The 19,492-nt window shown below is 37.5% G+C and overlaps 2 protein-coding genes across 2 annotated transcripts in view; one reads left to right on the top strand and one right to left on the bottom strand.

Annotated features, from left to right (window-relative positions):
* UBAC2 (UBA domain containing 2) overlaps positions 1-19,492 on the bottom strand; it is a 146,597-nt gene that overhangs the window by 101,296 nt on the left and 25,809 nt on the right. The window contains exons 3-4 of the mRNA XM_006208320.4: positions 18,623-18,742; positions 17,972-18,081 (exon numbers count right to left, since the gene is read on the bottom strand). Of these exons, the coding sequence (XP_006208382.1) occupies positions 17,972-18,081; positions 18,623-18,742 (230 nt within the window). The remainder of the gene's footprint in view (positions 1-17,971; positions 18,082-18,622; positions 18,743-19,492) is intronic.
* Positions 11,450-12,576, top strand: GPR18 (G protein-coupled receptor 18). The gene has a single exon (XM_006208318.3). The coding sequence runs from the start codon at positions 11,477-11,479 to the stop codon at positions 12,470-12,472; it is 996 nt and encodes a 331-aa protein (XP_006208380.1). The 5' UTR covers positions 11,450-11,476; the 3' UTR covers positions 12,473-12,576.

The raw sequence follows: 19,492 nt of genomic DNA, 5'->3' as shown, positions 1-19,492 counted from the left end.
AGAGAAGGCAGAAATGGTCTATAACCCAAAATGTTTTAGAGGAATGAGGACACGTCCACATAATACAGAAATATTTAGAAATTAACGTTAAAATATTTGTATTATCTTCAGCCAATAATAGCTTTTTAAATATTTTATTTCAATCTCAACAAGACTTCATACTACTCTGCCATAAAAAGAATAAAATAATGCCATTGCAGCAACATGGATGGATCTAAAGATCATCATTCTAAGGGAAGTAAGCCAGAAAGAGAAAGAAAAATACCATATGATATCACTTGTATGTAGAATCTAAAAAAGACACTATAAACTCATTTACAAAACAGAAACAGACTCTCAGATATAGTAAACAGTCTTATGGTTACTGGGGAAAGGGGGTGGGAGGGGAGAAATTTGGGAGTTTGATATTTACAAATGTTAGCCACTATATATAAAAATAGATTTTTAAAAAGTTTATTTTGTATAGCACAGGGAACTATGCTCAATATCTTATAATAATCATTAATGGGGAAAAATATGAACACAAATATATGTGTGTATATGCAAGGCTGGGACACTGTGCTGTACACCAGAGACTGACACACTGTAATTGACTATACTTCAATAAAAAAAGGAGAGAGGACAAAAGAAAAAACAAAAAAAACAAGACTTCAAATCAAGTAAAGAAGAGCTCCGTGACTACCTAGTCATCTGTGGGTGGCAGTAAAAGCACGGTGTTCATGTCACAGCAGCCCTGAATGATAATCAGTCTGGGACAAGTAGAAAAGATACTAGAGCAACTGTGTGAGTTCTCCTACAATAAACTGTGTTAACTTCTCTGATACAACAAATGTTTATCCTGCCCACACACATACACCCAAGGGCCTCTGCTCGACCAATCCTAACCTCTTTCTTTTTTGTCTCATTCTTTTCCTTGCTATGTCTTTGTGATCATATCTGTTTAGAAACATTAGACATTAGTGTTGTGGGGACATGGTATAGTTTTCTTACAGAAAAAGAGACACAAACACTAGTCAAATCAAAACGCCTGTTTGTTGAGGGCCTACTGCATGTGAAGCACCCTGCTAGGTGCTCTGGGATTTGTGAGGACGTACGTGCCAGGTTGATGTTAACAAGATAGTCACACAATGTGAATAAATCTGACAGATGAGAGCAGTCAGAGATGAATAACAACACGGCCATAACTCCCAGCGTAACGCTACCTCCCAGCTCTAAAAATCGAGGACTACTTATTGATCCCAAATATAGAATTACGTTAATGCTAGAAGAATAAATCCTATGCTAGAGGCAGGCTGAAGCAGTCAGAGGGTCTGTGTCCTTCGGTCCAAACACACACACTGGCAGGCGAGCAGCGCTGCGGGGCCTTGGGGTGGGTGGGGTACGACGCACCCACTTCCTTCCCTTTTCTGTTCAGGTTCTATTCAGACAGCGTGGCTTGCTGGTGGCAAGGGGCTGTATGAACTGACTGTATGAGTCATAAACTTCTCCTAAGGAACATCCATACGAAAAGAATTAGCAATAAGAAGATGACATGGTTACAAAAACTCAACTGATTTGCCCCTGGTGCCAGACTAATTTTAAGCATAAGAGGGAGAGTTCTGGTAAAGAGCAATTCTGAGTAACTGAGAGCAGTACAGATTCATTACCAAGGAAACAAAAAGCCCGCACAATTTTTATGTCTTCCTCTGCAGGCTGATTATAATGTCTCCAGGAGGTTCTCTGCCACCAGGAAGGACAGCTCTCCTGAGAGAAGGTAGGAGAGCAAGTGACTAAGAGTACCCTCCTGGGCAGCCTGGCAGCCTGGACCTGGTCCATTCTCACAGCTACACTGTCTGCCTGCCATATACAAAAGGAAGGTTAAAGGAAAAAGGCTAAAAGTACATAGGCAAATTAGCTGGAACAATCTAACAATCTACTGGAAATGGATAAATGTCTAAAGAATAAATAAAATCAAATACGCTAAGAAGAATAAGTTGACTTAAATTTAAAATAAGATTTAATACACATATCATAGGCTATGAAATGAAGGCAAAGGCTGGGAGTTAATGGGACCCCCTCTGGATTCTGTGTGACCCTAAGTACCAACACACACACTCATGGCTCCCTGGAATGAGGTTTAACTAAATGAGTCCTGGACATGTTAAGGTTTCCATGCAGAAGATGTGAAGGCACAGACCCCACGTTTATCTCATGTCTCTCACCTCCAGTCCCACACAAATTCAGAGGGAAACAAAGATAAAAAATACTCACTGCAATAGGAGGAGTTCCTTAGAAGTGCACAATGCCAGGATGGCGGGGGGGGGGTGTCTCTGAGAAAGCCTCTTCCAACTCTCGCCCTCTTCTAGTTGCCAAGAGTGATGATCAGAGAAGTGAACTAACTCTCTTCTAACAATAACTCAGCTAATTAATTAGTAGCATAGACAGAGCTCCAGAACTGCTACCTATTCCCAGTCTGTAAAGCAGCTCTTTGCAGAAAACTGCCCTCAGCAGGAAACCCCTTTTCTTGACAATTTAGCAAAGCTACATGGTAACTAACTTTTAAATCAGGCAACACCCACCCCCTTCCCGGTCCAGGCCCTGGCACATCTTGCAAATCTTTTAATCGCACAACACCTCGTCTAACCTGTTGGTTCCTTTCACAGATCAAAGAGGTTGAAATGAAGAATAAGTAACTAGCAGATAACAAGATCTCTTCCCTAGCCTCCCCTGAAGAAATCTCGCAGACAGACTGTGTGAACAAGACAGCATCTAAAGAAAGACCACAAGGAGTCAACAAGCCCCAATCTCAGTGATGAAATGAGATTACTTCCCCTTTCCCATCTGAAAATTTCATGGCCAAGCAGAATCATTGGAGTTGGTTTGGGAGAATGTGAGTCCACTTTCTCCCCAGGTTGCTGGCATTCTGATTAAAAGAAACTTTATTTCTACCAACAACTGCTCCTTCATATTGATTTTTGAGTGGCGCGTGAATTTGGTAACAGTCCAGGAAAAACCTGCATATTCCACAAAGTAAAAAAGAGGACATTTCAGGCAAGACAATGAGAATTAGGATTTGATGTCTAGAACATGCACTTTACACAAGCTTATGAATGAGATGATTCAGAAATAAGACTTGAGACTCCAGGTGTTTTTAAAAAATTACTCATGGAAACAGCTTAAAAGACTCAGATACCCAAATTCAGTTCTTGCCAAGTCAACGCCCAGGCTTTTTGATGTGAAATGTAACACTCTCAGAAAAGTGTAGCGAGCTGGAAAGTCCACTTGCTTCTCTCCCTTCCCCACCCTGCTCTGTTTCAGAGGCTGAGGGTAAAGATTCCATTCAAAGGCTCAAGGGCCCGCACTTCTGTTGAGTTCTGCCAATGGGAGCCCCAGAGGACCCCGAGGCCAGGGGTCCTTATTCCCCTGGTTCCTTCCTGCCAGCTCACTGCAGGCTTACTCTCCCTCAACAGAAAGTCACCACTGCTCCCCCCGCAGTTTACTCTGCAGGGCGGGGGGCCCTCCAGATCCAGCAACCTCTCCCTTCCCTGATCTCTCTGGGCATAAGGGTGGTGAGCACAACAAGGCAACAGTCCTGCCCAAAGGTCCCCCTTTTGTCATTAGGTCCCTTTCTTTTGTCATTAGACCTTAATAAATAAGCCCTCCTTGATTTATTCTAATTTAAGCGAGCCATCTATTTTCTACTGAGACCCTTACAGATACAAGGATAAAACAAAAACAGACAGCTTAATAAATTTGCACAGAATAAACACTCCAGTGATTAGCACTTGGGTCAATAAACAGAACTTGCCAGCATCCTGGAAGCTCTCCCGTGTGTCCTCCTCACCGCGTATTACATGCTCCCGCAACCCACCAAAAGGTTTTATCACCTACACATGAATCCCTACACATTTTATTTCAGTTTGGTCTGCTTTTCTGAAATTCATACAAATGGAATGGTATAATATGAATTCCTTCACATCTGGCTTTTTTCACTAAACCAGACACATGAGATTTGCCGATGTTGTTACATGTGCCTATTACATGATTCATTTTGATGGTGAAATGCATTTGTTTGTCTACACAACTGAATTATCCATTCTGCAGCTACTGAACATCTGGGTTGTTCCTAATTTGGAGAGATCAGGAATAATGCTACTATGATCATTCTGATCTATGTCTCCTGGTGCACAGGAACACACATTTCTGCCTAGGAGTGGGATCTGAGGCAGAGGGTGTAGTATCTTCATTTTCATACTTAATATCCAACTGTTTTCCAAATTTAAACTCCTACCAGCAACACACATGAAAAGTTCCTGTTGCTCTACACCCTCGTCAGCACTTCATGGTGTCAGTCTTTTTCATTGTAGCCATTTTGGTGAGTGGGTGATAACGTCTTATTATGGTTTTAATTTTCATTTTCCTCATTACTTATGAGGTTGAGTGTACTTACATGTTTACCGACCATTTGGATGTACCCATTTTTTGAGTGCTTAAAAGTCTTTGGCTCATTGAATGGCAGAGATCTTCCTTCTGAATTAAATTTGCGGGCCGACAGAATCCAGCTACAAAACCTTTCCTTGGGAATAGCAACTTATCAGTGAAGGATGGGGAAAGGAAAAGATGGTCTATTCACTCAGGAGACTTTTTTGGCAACAGATCAAATTACTCTTCTGATTATTCTCTATTAAGTAAGACCAACTTCAACAAAATTTACTGAAAGAAAAGCATAATACCATAATACAGAAAGAGCACAGAACGATCTCACAATCTGAGAGTCTTGAGTAAATATCGCTGGATTTACCATTCCCCCTATGACTGTGTCCTCAACAAACATTGCTGTTGGCATGAAGATTAAATTCAATGATGCATATAAAGCACTGAGACCTCTGCCTGGTGATTATTCACCTCTGATAATATAGGTAAGAGTAATGGCAGAGATAATAAAAAAAACCCCAAGTAACTCTTTTCAAACCAACAACCTTCAGCCTTATAGATACGCAGTTACTTTTTAGTATACAGATGACTGTATACCAAAATCCTCAACCACATACACCAGTATACAAGTTTGGGTTTAAGTAATTCAGTAACACACCTCTCATTTCTTAACCAGTACTGACTCTCCATAATTCCTTTTTCTTCTCAACTGCTGCTTCACCATATTACTAGATATTTTCCCCTATAAACTCATCTCTATATATACTATCTCCTTTAACTGTGAGACCAGAATCTGTAAGAGGCAGCCAAGTACCTCACAACAACCAGAGAGCTCTACTCAATCCGCCGTCTCGGGGACCCTGATGGGCCTCCAGCCAGTCAGGGAAACGCAGACCCTGCAAACTCTTGGCCTGAGGTCCTGTAGGATTTCAGTGGATCCAGGACTGATTTCACTGCCATGTAGAAGCCTTCTCTTAAGATCTTCTAAGTAAGAGAATCTTTAATATATTTAGGGAACTCTACTTTCATTGCCAATTCAGATCTATTTTAATGGGAAGTCACTACAGCAGCTGGGGCACAAAGGCGAGGACACTCATCTCCATACCTGAAGACACTGGGCCTGGCTGGCTGGGTTCAACTTATTTGCTGTAAGTAATTGTCTGATTGTCTGAAAAATTATAAAACTGCAACAAAAATTGCCAAGGAAAGAGAATTTGGGAAATGCTAAATTTATAATACAATTTAGGAAGTGGAAAGGAGGTTCATACTAATTTGGCTGTGAGACTATAGCTCTAAGTTGTCGGATTTAAAAATAGATTCAGACAAATAATTTCTCAATCTTCTTTACCCTGAAACCACTAATTCAACATATCTGCCCCCAGCCAGCCAAAAAAGAGGAGTAATTTCAGATGCAAGCTTGAAAAAGAAAGGGGTAGGGGACAAAAATTCCATAACATCAAAGTGGGAGACCATTAGGGCCAAATGGTAAGATTTTCACCCAAGTTCAGAGCTCTCCCCATGTCCCTCCCCACCTCTTCTTTCTGGGGACAGGCGGCCTACCAACCACTGTGGGCACGTGTGTGCTAAGGGCCACCCATGCTGGGAAACACACAATGACACAGTGGTCCCTGAGGACTAGGATAAGCCCCACCGACACTTCCTGTGGTAAAGAGAAATGTGTTAAGAATGAGAACTGTAATTTTATCTGTGGCACAGACTCTGATGTAGGAGAATGTTCTATGATGGGGATTAACTCTATAAGTCTGTTAACTACAGCCTTCCTAATAATTATAAAATTGGCTTAATTAAATTATATTCACTCTAAAACTGGGCTTGAGTGCTAAAAGAAACACTCACTTAAGGTGTTTAACAACAATCAGAATTCAAAAATGGAGCTAAAACAGATTATTTCACAAAGTGAAGGGAATGCTGTGAAATCCTTCTTCTACAAGGTGAAAAATTGCTTTCACTCATATTCCAAAATAAATGAGGAAATTAAACCTGTATGAATGGCCCCTGAATGAGATAAGTTCTTCTATCTGAATAAAAAATTCATCAGGTCCAAGTATTAAAGAAGCAAACCAGACACCATAAAAGGTTGATTCTTGATCCACTGTTTACTTGCTTGCTGACAAATGGCTTGGGGGAACTATTTTTTACACTGTAATTCTTTTCTAGCATAAAATTATTGTGACGAGCCTGGAACACAGAGAACAATGCTAAGTGCTGCACGGTCACAGAGAGGAGGAGAGGGGGTCACTGCTGGGCTGCCTACCTCCCTGTCTGCCTTATCCCCTCAAGCAGGTCAAAGTGTCCCTGAAGCTGACACTGGGCTCAATAATTGGTCCATGACTCCCTCAACCCTCCATCTCTTCACCTACTCTTTCAGTCACACATTCAACCAATACTGCCTGTTACACACACACGTATACAACACCTGTGAGAACTCAAGGACCTCAATTTAGCAGAGGATAAAAGGCAAGTAAACGACAATAAGACAAACACATGCCACCACCCAGGTAAGTACCCAGTGCCAAGGCACCTTGCAGGGGCGACAACCAACAGCTTCAGAGGTCAGAGAAAACCTCCGGGAAAGGCAGCATTTAAACGGAGACTTAGGGGATAAACAGCAGCTGGCCAAGCCAAGAGATGGGGCGTGGTGGAAGGCTGTTCCAGGCTGGTGGAACGGCATGGGGAAGGCCAGCAGGAGCAAACAGAGAAAGTCCCCTCTGGTGAAAATGGAGGGGAAGGCGAAGGGGAGCCGCCCTCAAGCTGCGCCTGTGGGGACTTCCTAGGTGCCCTTGGGTGCCTCTCTGAGAGAAAAGCATCTCCCTGTGTACAGACAAGGGGCTCTTTGAGTCCTTTATGAGTCTTAATGAGATGTATGTCATCACCCTATCTGCTGATTTCAGCAGCAGGGGCAACACTAATCAATATTCAATTGTCGAAGACTTGTCACAGGTGATGCAAAACTAAGGCAGTGAAAAGACTGGATCTGCAGAGAAGAGTTTCGCTCTGCAGAAGAAACATCAACCTCTGACCCTGCATCTGAAACGTAACTCCATGTGTTAAAAAACTGATCAGTGCAATTCAGCAAGGAGCAGATCATGACTGATGAATACATTGACGTCTTCACCTCACAACGGGAAGTCATTACAGCAGCTGGGGCACAAAGGCAAGGACCCTCAACTCCATACCTAAGACACTGGGCCTGGCTGGCTGGGTTCTTCAGGAAGTCACTGGCCCTCTCTGGGCTGCACAGGAAATAGCTGCTCTGGGTGTTGCCAACGCTTCTAAAACCCAATATTCTGGCATTATCACGATCAAAAGTACTTAATTACCAAAGGAAAAGACTTGAAAAACTTTTACAAGTCACAGACTTACTATGGTTTTGTCTGAGGAGAAAAAAAGAGCATGTGCCCTCAAACTTAAATTAAAAAACCAAGCAGTTAAGCTCATGTACTTTTTAAAAGCTGACAAATCATGCATAACCAAATATAAAGATAATTAGAATTTTAGGACAAGCAAATGAAATTACGATTTTTTTTTAAAGAAAAGAGAAGATAAAAAATTTAATGTAACTAGGCAGGCAATGATTGGTGCTGCTCACTTCCCCTTTTGCTGGTTTCATTTCCCTTCTTGGGTTAAAATACTCCTAATATGTAAATCATTCCACTAAAGACTTCCAGAGTCCTGTCTCAGCAATTTGTAGGGATAATTATGCAAGAATTATTTCTAGATTTCCATGTGACAGAAAAGGGATACAAAGCACTGGGGACTTAAAAAAATAAAGCAAAATGGGTTAATGTATATGCAAAGCAGAAGCAAATAATTGAAGATCCCAAAATTTTAACCGTTTAGAAATGCTTTAGCAGTAAAAAGTGGATATTCTATAATTTTACTAAAGAGTTAACTCTATTTGAGAGTTACTAAGTTCCAGGTTAGCACCTGGATTTTTCTGGTTTAGAGTCTTCAATCCTATCAAGATAGGTATTATCTCTATTTTAACTCTATGGAAACTAAAGAGGAACAGAGGCTCAGAGTGCTTAAGCAACTAGACAAAGTCACACAGCTTAGAAAATGAAGAAGTTATACTATGAATTCCATTCTAGTCAACATCATTTCTCATTCTCTTTCAACAGATGATGCAGACTTTAAGCATCAAAGTAAACAAATTGAAGACATTTCCCCCCTTTTGTATGATTCTCTTAAATATACGCCATCATTTCCAAAGGAGCTTATGCTAAGCATGACTTCATAAACAAATCATTTGTGAAAGAGAAAAACCACATCCAGGGTAAAGTCATAAGTTGAAAAGACCTTATTTCAGAGAGCACTTCCTGAAAGAGACAAAGCAGCAATTACAGCTGAACAAGTACCAACTCCTATACACAGTATTATACTTGAAAGAACTTTTTAAAGCAACAGAAGCGCCTACAACACAAGAAATACAGTATTTCTTAAATATACCATTTCTAGAAAGAGCTATTTTAACACAAGCAACTCAAAGATCTTTTACAGAACTGAGTATACGGGAAAATGTTCCTCTCTAACACAGCCTTTTAATGGACAGGAGGTAAGTAGCACTTAATTAACTTCATCACAGATTATCACAAGTAATGCTGTACTTACTAAATCTCAAAATCTTTGTTTTATTTTAATAATACAGTACTGAAACTATGTTAGTGAAGGACTTTCAAATGGAGTATGCTGTCATTTTCCTGCATTACTAATACGATTTTTCATTAACTTTCAATATTGTTTTACATTGACAGTAAATGTAATATTTTTCAACTTAAAAGAAAATGTTGATATGATATAAGTTATCTTTAGTAGTCTCCGTCACTTGGTTTCATTACATTGTTTGTTTCACAGAATGTACTTAATGGCTATATATAGCGAATTATGGACTCAAATATTCAAAATGCTGACTTAAAAGCCAATCACTTTTCAATATTTATCCAAAAACGTTTCTGGGTGCCCAGAATTCAACCTGTACTGATACTGCCTTTAAAACACACACATTAGGCATATTTTATTCAGTCTTAAGCAGATGAACACAAGTGTTGAAGACATGAAGACAGCTTGAGCTCAATGAAGGGAAAAAGATTCACTAAAAAATGGTTTGTAAGTATGGAATTTCTGTGACAAAATTCAGGGATAAGGATGAGTGGAGGGAGTTCTGATACAATATTAAAAGAGAAAAAAGGGTACAAAATTTTATTTATCTTACAATTGCTACTATTTAAAAATTCACTGAAAGTTAAAAATAAGTCAAGCCTCTAAAATTATTTTTCTTTGTATGATACTGAAGATTTAATTTTCTATGTAGTTTTTTTCATTTGATAGAAGTTAATATCTCAGTCACACCAATCCTTGGAAAGTTTAATTAATACAGGCTTTTAAATATATAGAGTTCTACTCCAAAATCATATTTAACCTAAATATCTGGCAAACTAGCTGGAGTCAGAGAGGTAGGAGGGAAAAGAGGGAAGGGAAAACATGCTCATATCTTGTGTTTATCCATAGCAATTGCTCAAATTAATTTTAAATTATCAACAGTCCGTGATGCCACTAACCAGATGGCTAATCTCCTCCCAAGTTTTCACTAAAGAGAGATGCAGGGCTAAATGAGAGAAAGCCCATTCTGCAAAGTGACATTTTTGAAGGAAACTTTTCTTACGCCTCCATATTTCACAGGGGATGCCATAAGGTTCCATCTCTTTGTAGCGAGTCGATTTTTAAAGTCACTGTTGTTGGTGTTGCATCGTGGGTGATGGAAGTTTCACACAGGGGTGGGAGGGTGGTCAATGATATTTACAATCACAACTAAATGCCTTTCCATTAGAAATGGACACTTTGAGGGGGGGATGGAAATTAGTTTCTGCAACACATAAAGTTATTGAGTGACTTCATTAATAACTTCTTCTCTTTGATATTCCTTTTTTAAATTCAATTTGACAAATAATACTTCAGCTCCTGTATCTGTGTAGCGTGAGGGCATGAAAGTCACTATACTAGCAATATCTTATTCTCAAGGTGTTGCTCTCTATGCATCACTGCAGCAGGGAAACCTACTTCCAGGACACTGGTAAACACCATCCAGCATTAGGCACTCCCAACTGTGCATTAAAAACTAGCTCATCTATTATTCTAAGAGTCAAGTTCATGATCTGCAGACCACGGAACAAGACACCACAGTTTCTAGACCTATGATAATTTAGAGAGACCATGATGCTATGTTTGCCACTTGAAAAAAAAAAAAAAACAGGTTTAATGGTCAACTAAGCAAGCCCTCATTGACAAATTAGAGTAGATGCTGTTGGTCACCTTGCCCAAGGTTCCTTCCTTCACTCATCCATCAATTCACCAAATATTACTTAATGAGTACCTATTATGTACTCACTAGGCAGTTGGGATTTGCAGTAAAAAGAAAAAGTTTTTGCTCTCAGAAGAGAATTACTGTGAATATTCGGTAATCAACCAGTTATATGGTTCCTTTATTAGTTTTCTAATACATATTTTATATATTAAAATTATATTTAATGAGTAAAAATTCATTACTTGGACATTACTAATCTAGGTTACCAAACATTAAAACAGCAGGAAGATGATAAAAGGTGGCAAACTACTTTGTACGATGCAAAATTCAGAATGGCCTTTCCCCAGTTGGCCCCAATCAAAGGATATCTACTATAGGAATGACTGCTACTCAATTTCACACTAGAGGGAAAAAAATCATAAAGAAAATGTTATTCTTTGGGGAAGAAGGGAGGTGGGGAGGGAGAGAAGAAAATGAATACATCTGCCAGTGCACTATGACACACTAGACTATTTTTACAGGTTGGCACATGTTAGTAACAATACCTAGGGAGTGTACTTCTGAATAAATACTGAGACACATATATTGACTCCACAACATAAAGTCCTCTCAAAATTACAATCCACTGCCATGCCAAGTCAAGTGTGAGAATGTTAAGCATTCATTTTTCAACAAAAGGTTTTATGCCTCCTATTCTTATTTTACAGTTTCTAAGTGTCATGCCCACCAACAAGCTCTAAGATGACCACCCCTCACAATCAAGCTCAACCTGGCCCTTCTAACAACTCACATCCAGATGAATACAAAATCGCAGCCCTTGTCTTCTACAGTTGTATCTTCATCATTGGACTATTTGTTAACGTCACTGCCTTATGGGTTTTCAGTTGTACCACCAAGAAGAGAACCACTGTGACCATCTACATGATGAATGTGGCGTTACTGGACTTAATATTTATAATGAGCTTACCCTTTCGAATGTTTTATTATGCAAAAGGTGAATGGCCCTTTGGAGAGTACTTCTGCCAAATCCTTGGGGCTCTCACAGTGTTTTACCCAAGTATTGCTCTATGGCTTCTTGCTTTCATTAGTGCCGACAGATACATGGCCATTGTACAGCCAAAATACGCCAAGGAACTTAAAAACACGTTCAAGGCCGTGCTAGCGTGTGTAGGAGTCTGGATAATGACCCTGACCACCACTATCCCACTCCTGCTGCTCTATGAAGACCCAGATAAAGCCTCCACGCCCCCCACCTGCCTCAAAATTTCTGACATCATCCACTTAAAAGCTGTTAACGTGCTGAACTTCACACGACTGATATTTTTCTTCTTGATTCCTCTGTTCATCATGATTGGGTGCTACTTGGTCATTATTCACAGTCTCCTTCACGGTAAGACATCTAAGCTGAAACCCAAAGTCAAAGAGAAGTCTATAAGGATCATCATCACGCTCATGGTGCAGGTGCTCGTCTGCTTCACACCTTTCCACATCTGCTTCGCTTTCCTGATGCTGGGAGGGGACGAGAACAGCTACAACCCCTGGGCAGCCTTCACCACCTTCCTCATGAACCTCAGCACCTGTCTGGATGTGATTCTCTACTACATTGTTTCGAAACAATTTCAGGCTCGGGTCATCAGCGTCATGCTATACCGCAATTACCTTCGGAGCGTGCGCAGAAAAAGCTTCCGCTCAGGTAGCTTACGCTCACTAAGCAATGTGAACAGTGAAATGTTATGAACTGTTAAATGTTTTTGTCTTCAATCTCTTTAAATTCACTTTACTAATCTTAGGGTCAATAGGTATTCTGTATGCTATTATCAAGTCCCTTCTCTCCTGAAAAAAAAAATAAACTTTAAAAATTTTTCCTCTTTTGTGGGATCTTATTATTGTGGCAGCATAATTAAATATACTGATGTATTCTAATAAATTCATTATTTTTAAAATTTGCATAAAACATTTTCATCAGTCATTGGGAGAAAAACATCCAATCTGTGTTTCGTATGCAAACCTTATCTAAATACAGTTGACTTAACTTCTGGGATTTAATTCTATGGGCAAGTGAGTCATGATGTCAGTCAAGCCAGCAGGCAAAATAATCAAGCTACTGTTTGAAATAAATTGACTGAATTATTTCTAACTAGATGCAGTTCCCTTTGGTTTAATTTACACTCAGAATTGGTGGTCTAAACCCAGTATTTTGTGTTCTAAACACCAAACTCCCAGGATTCCTGCACAAGCAACTGTGTTCAACTCATCACTGTTACCTGCTCCAGAGCAAAATTCTCAGGACCAAGCATCTGAGGGGGCCTGTAAAGCTCATGGCCATCAGCTCTCCCCTACTCTGCATTCTCCTCTGGAAATGACTACAACCATTCAATAAACACTTACTGAGAGCCTACTCTGCACCAGACATACTGTGCACCACACTCTACTTACGACCATTGGAGGAAACCTAACCCAAGATCCTATTTCTGCCCAATATCCAGGTTCATTCCTATGACACGATGTTTGTACTATATGGTGAAATATCTTCCTCCATTAGAAATAGCTAATCAGTTTGTTCTTCTTAGGCAACAAAACATCACATTACAAAAGAGTCTGATTTTCTCCCAGGCCATATGTCACAGTATAAATAGCACTAGTCAGGAACTTTGGATTCTTATTCTAGCCTTGTCATTTAATTTCCCCTAAAAAGTAACAAACCAAGTACTTCTCCATTTAAAAAGGAAAGGAAGTAAACTATAATCTATAAATATATTATTCTAAACATTATGGAAGTACACAAATGAGTCAACCATAACTTCCTCTTTGCTAAATCACCTGTATTACTCTTAACATAATCATCTCCTAATAGGACTAAGAATCAAATAAATCCATTGGCTACAAATAGATTTCTATAATATGGGCAAATTCATATTCTTAAAAAAAAAAAAAGAAAAGATAAAAGAAAAGATAAACACAAAGAAGCCCAATCATAAAACAGAATTTTAGTATTAGAAGATCCCTTAGATGATCCTCCAGATTAATCCTTTTGTTTTAAACACAAAGAAAATGACATTCAAAGAGGTTATATGACTTGCTCAGCTAAAGGACCAGGATTAGAAACCACGCTCAGTTCTCCTTTCACATCAACCACCAATTTTTCAATAATAAAAAGCAAACAAGCTTACAGAACGTAAACATCCTCATAGCTACATATGGTAAAGGAGTTAAGATGGTACTGGATTGTCGTTCCTCAACAAAGAGAAAACTGTTTAAAGTTTTGAATAGTTAAGTGTGCAAGATGCTTTAATAAATATCATTAAATGAGTAATTATTTCTAAAACAAGGGAAATAACTCTTGTATTTGATATGTAGGCTCATGGTGTATGTATACAGTCACTGCCTACTCGCAACTCTACAGATGAATCTGCTCTTACATAATTTTTTAAATGACAAGTTCTCTACAATGACTTTTCCTGATGAAAAGAACTGGAGAGCACAAAACACAACAAAGTGAAAATGTATGTCATGGTTCTCACAATAAAACTTCAGATAATCTAAAACACAGTTAATTTAAAAATGTCATTCAGCATTGTAATCAGACACATTTTAATATGATATGTAAAAATTCAAAATTCCACTTACTCTGGAGGTATCTGATTCTGGGAAACAATACAACACCCACATGTAAATACTAACAATGAAAAAATAACAGGTCTATAAGTACAGGTGTGTGATAAGCATGGGTTACTAGAAGCAACTAATACATACAACTTCTACTAATGGAGCTGTCTTTACTTTCAAAACCTAGTGGTTACAATTTCTGAATTTCAAATAACAGCCATAAGAATCCATCATATGCCAGGCGTAATTTCTTTGTAAAACACTATAAAAAAAGATGAAAGGTCTATGGTTCAAAGACCTCCCCTTATAGTCTTAAGGGGCTACACTGTAACCAAGACTATCCCTTCAACATTACTGAATAAAGGCAATGAGTACATGAAGTAAAATTAGTTCCCCCTCCGTGAGCTAGCAGGGTGGCATGGGAGGGCCGGATAATGATAATGACGATCCAATGCAATAAATGCTAATAGGCATCTTAACAAGTTTGTTGGAATATAAATAAAAGGACAATTAACCCCGCCAAAGAGCAACAGGGTGCAGAAAGGAAACCAAGTTAAGCACATGAATACAGATACACAGAACATTAAGAAGGCTGAATGACCAACGGGGGAGTGGCTTGAAATACTGGACTAGGGTCAGATTACGAGGGTTTTGAAGGGAAAGGAAAAAAAAAAACAATATATGGAGTGGGGCTGTTGCTACTGCTAAAATATTTGTGCAGATGAGCTTATTTCATTCCTTCCACTGCCCTGTGAAGTATAGAGTGTGGCCCCCAATTTACATAGGAGGGTCATCTACAAACTGAGCTTAGGAAATGGAACCTGAGAGGCGTAACTTGCTCGAGATGACACACAAGTAATACATTGGCAGAGCTGGAATCTCAGGTAATCTAGTCTATGTGATTCGCACTATTCCGGACTGCCATGATGCCATCTTGGGGGAGTTTGATTTTTATTCTGAAGCAAATGAGGATGTAAAGGTTTTTAAGTGGATGAGTCAACTTGTATTTTAGAAGGACAACTTCTGAAAACAGTGCATGAAATGCTCTGAAATTGATGGGAAGAGTAGTTGGAGAATTACTGCCAAAAATCTAGACAGGAAAAGACCAGTTAAGACTGAGATAAGGACAGCAGGGGTCGAGAACATGGGATGAACAGATGAATTTGATGGGACTCTGAATTAATAAGACTTGCTGTCCTACTCCAATGATGAGAAAAGAGAAAGATTTCCAGCTTGAGTGACTGAGTAGATGGAAATACCATTAATTAAAATAGACAGTACAGAAGGAGGAGGAGATGAAAGTACAGAAAGAGAGGTGATCAGAAGAGGTTAAGAGCTTCTGAATATGATGAATTTTCTTTGAGTCTTAGAAGTCATTAGGATATATGACTGAAGGATCAGGAAAGTAATATGGACTAGAAATAGAGTGCTGGGAAACAAACTGTATGTCAGATGTCAACTGTAGCTGACGTCATGGGAGTGGACAAGATGGCCCAGAGAAAGCACCTGGAGTAAGCTTGAGAAAGGGGCTGCAACTAGTAAGGAAGGTCAAAAAGGACCAGGAGACAGTAGTGACCTAGGATCAAGGGAGCAGGTTATTTCATGAAATAATGGGAGGTCAAAAGCATTCAATGTGCTACTGAAAGGTCAAATAAGATAAGTGAAAATAAGCCACTGGTTTTAGAAATGGGTTGGTTACTGGTAACCTTTATATGAGAAGTTTTAACAGTGGTGAGGTTAGAAAAAAAAAGGGAGAGAATTAAATAGCAAGTGAAGAATTCAAGGAGTGCAGATAAATTTGGCATTGATGAGAAAAAAAGGTAACATGTTATACGGAAAACAGTGCAAATTATAAAACACACTGACTAAAAAGAGACTGTTTCCTCTCTTGAGTTTTTGAAGCTTTGTTATCATCAAAAAAAGATATATTTACAAAATGCAAAATTTATTTATTGAAGTAAGGATTTATGTTCCAAGAAGTTCTCTATGTTTGAGAATACTTTAAGACTCAAAATAGCCACACTGTAATGACTCATGATTTAAAAAGGAAAGAGAAATATATTATCATTCAGGTGATGTCTGAATTAACATTCCATTGTCTTTCAAAGGGCACCCTATAACTTTTGAACTTACTCAAGTTTCCAATTCTTGCTACAAATTAAGGTTTAAATAGATAAATGCCTCTTGGCCTTAAGTATAAGCACTGCCACCAACTTCAAAATTTAATCAATCTTCCTTCTATACATCTGTTAGGATTCCATAAGAAAATGCCATTCATACAAAGAAATTACTGTAATTCAACTCTGTGTGCAATAGGGAAAAAAAGGTCACAAGACAAGAGAACAGCGTAAATAAGAATTAAAAGCTATGTTACGACCTATCCTCGAAATTGATCCTAACACAGACACACATGATACAAATAACCCTTCCGTAACTCAGTAGGCCTTACAAAGAACAAAAAAAGAATTGGCCTGGATGAGAAATGTTTGGGGGAAAAGCAGTGATTTAGTAACGCTGTTTCTTTTCAAAATAAACATGGAATCATTCCTAATGACTATACTATTTTCCACAATACCAGAGGATGCAAACTAAACTTCTCAGTCTAATTGCAATTACAGCCCATGAAACTCAAAAACTGTATCATAATTATGACACAGAACTTTATCTGTCACCATTAAAATATTACTCAGAATCATATATTATTAAAACAGCTAAAGATCGACACTCATGCACACAATTCAGTAAATCCCATAAAGGGCAGCTGTGATCAAAAATATTAACAATGTAAGTGTGAAAGCTATTAGATCATTAACCATATTTTAAAATAGAGACCAAGGTGAATTTGAATCAAGATACATGCAACTGTCTAACAGTTCTCAAAAACAGATTAATGAAAATTAAATTAAAAGGCTGAAGCTATTACACACAGAATTTTAACTATCTGGTATCTTTATTTCATAGGACCTCATCTCTCACATACAATCTCAAATACTTAATTCAGAGATGCTTTAAGGTCATTTATACGTGCTTACAACTCTGCTCATAGACCGTAGTTATTTCATAAATTAATACTTTTTTGTTTTGTTTTAAAAGAAGACCAACAAAACATGAAAGCACAGACAATCTGAGTTAGGTCACCCATTGCAGGTTGGCTTCAAAGTTGTAACCTACATATTGGTTTTCTTTTATCTTTGGTGAAAGTATATAAACAATATCACTTTTAAAAAGCATCATTCTTCAGAAGCTTAACTTCAGATAAATTAATTTTGTTTCCTAATCTAATCTAATTAAGTTTTGTATTTTTTGTGTTTAATTCATTCACAAAGTTACAAAGACAAAATTTCACTACAAAAACACAATTCTATCCTCAGGACCAGAACAAGAAATTCATTAAAAATTCTCTAAAATATGAGTTTTTAAAGCTGAAAAAAAAAAAAAGAGTGCATGTAAAATAAATTGTTTCCAGAACATAATGAAAATGTAAGTATACACTGGATTTTTTACAGGTAATATAAATTTTACTATATCCAGAAGTTTTAAAAATATTCTTGTACTGACTTTCACATACAATAATGCTTTACATCAGATTTAAGCAGTTATGATTTAAGGTAATCTTTGAGAGCTACTTACAATCCAGAAGGCAAATTCCTGGCTGCAGTGATACCAAATGAATACCACACAGCTTCAACAAGGATGAAGTCACCCACGGCTGACAAAACCCAGGAACCCAGTAAAAAGGACTGAAAATAAAATAGGAAGAACATTACAGAGAGGAACCTTCTAAAAATAAACTAATTTTAATTAATTAGTACCAGCTCAGGTATATATATATTTTTAAGTTTGTTTTTGTTCAAACAGACTTTTCAAAATGAGGGAGTAAAACAATATTGGTCAAATGTATTAACTTCCATAATTTCTAAGTATGTTAAAAAAAGATATTTACAGTATGATTTATTTTTACAAGTAACACACAAACCATTAAGCAAAATAAGTGATTAGAATTTTACTAAAGTAAAAATCCTAATTAAAATTTTTATTGCCTACTCACTAATATTATCTGTTATCATTATCATTATTATTATTTTGTTATGCTAGTGGCTTAAATTTAAAATTTGTCTCTGGTTATTATCCATGCTTCAAACCAGACTGAGGATCATGTAATTAAAAGATAACTGTTAATAACAACATCAAGCTAAATAAAATAAAATTATTGCAAAATAAGAAAACAAAAACATTTTTTCTGTAATCTAAGTAACAAAGGGAAAATACATAAAAACTTACTGCAAATTTTCTGCTTCCATATCTTCTTTCAAATATTCTAAAATTATAAATAAGCAGACTACTGCAGAAAGTATCTTTCAAATCGAGGCAAATTATTCTTCCACATATCAACCTCCAGATCTAGATGGGGATTTAAAAAAGAATAGCAAATAGGAGTAAAAATTGTTCAGATCTCTTCCACAGCAAATTTATTGTGTTTACTTTGTACTGCTTATTTATTATACTCTAAGCAAACTAATGTCACACACAAAAAAGTTGAACTACATATGTGATTTCCCTAGGAAATGAGCTCAATCCTCTCACACTAAAAATTCCTTTCGTATAATGGTACTCAAAAATTTTGTGTTTATTATAATAGAATGTGTTCTCATTAAAATAACAAAAAATTTTCTTAAAAAATTTTTAAACTGTGTTTAGTAAAATTTTAAAAATCATATATATGAGCTGGAATGAAAGGCTACCAGATGTTTATTTTTATGTTACTAAATAAAACAAACTTGTATCTGAAAAGCAACTTAGGGATAAACCCAAAATACACATTTCTGAGCTTAATTTTAATGATCAACCTACTTCATAGCAACTTTGTACAAGGCAATTTATAACAACTGTTGTTAAATATTACTAATTTGAAATTTTTAACTAACTTAGTTTATTTAAATCATTCTGGTTTAGGTGAAAAACATATAAAGGGATATAGAAAGGAAAAACAGTCATTCAAAGGCTACTCAAACTATTGAGTCTTCTTAAATATTTTCCATATTTTGAAAGATAAAGCTAGTAACATCTGCAAAATATTCTGATCTCATTTTCCTTTCACAATTACCTTACAAAATAGGTAAAACAGATACTTTTAGATTTTTTTTACAAAAT

The sequence above is a fragment of the Vicugna pacos genome, chromosome 14 (genome assembly GCF_048564905.1).
Source record: "Vicugna pacos chromosome 14, VicPac4, whole genome shotgun sequence".
NCBI classification, from domain to species: Eukaryota; Metazoa; Chordata; class Mammalia; order Artiodactyla; family Camelidae; genus Vicugna; species Vicugna pacos.
This window is presented reverse-complemented; position numbering and strand designations above follow the sequence as displayed.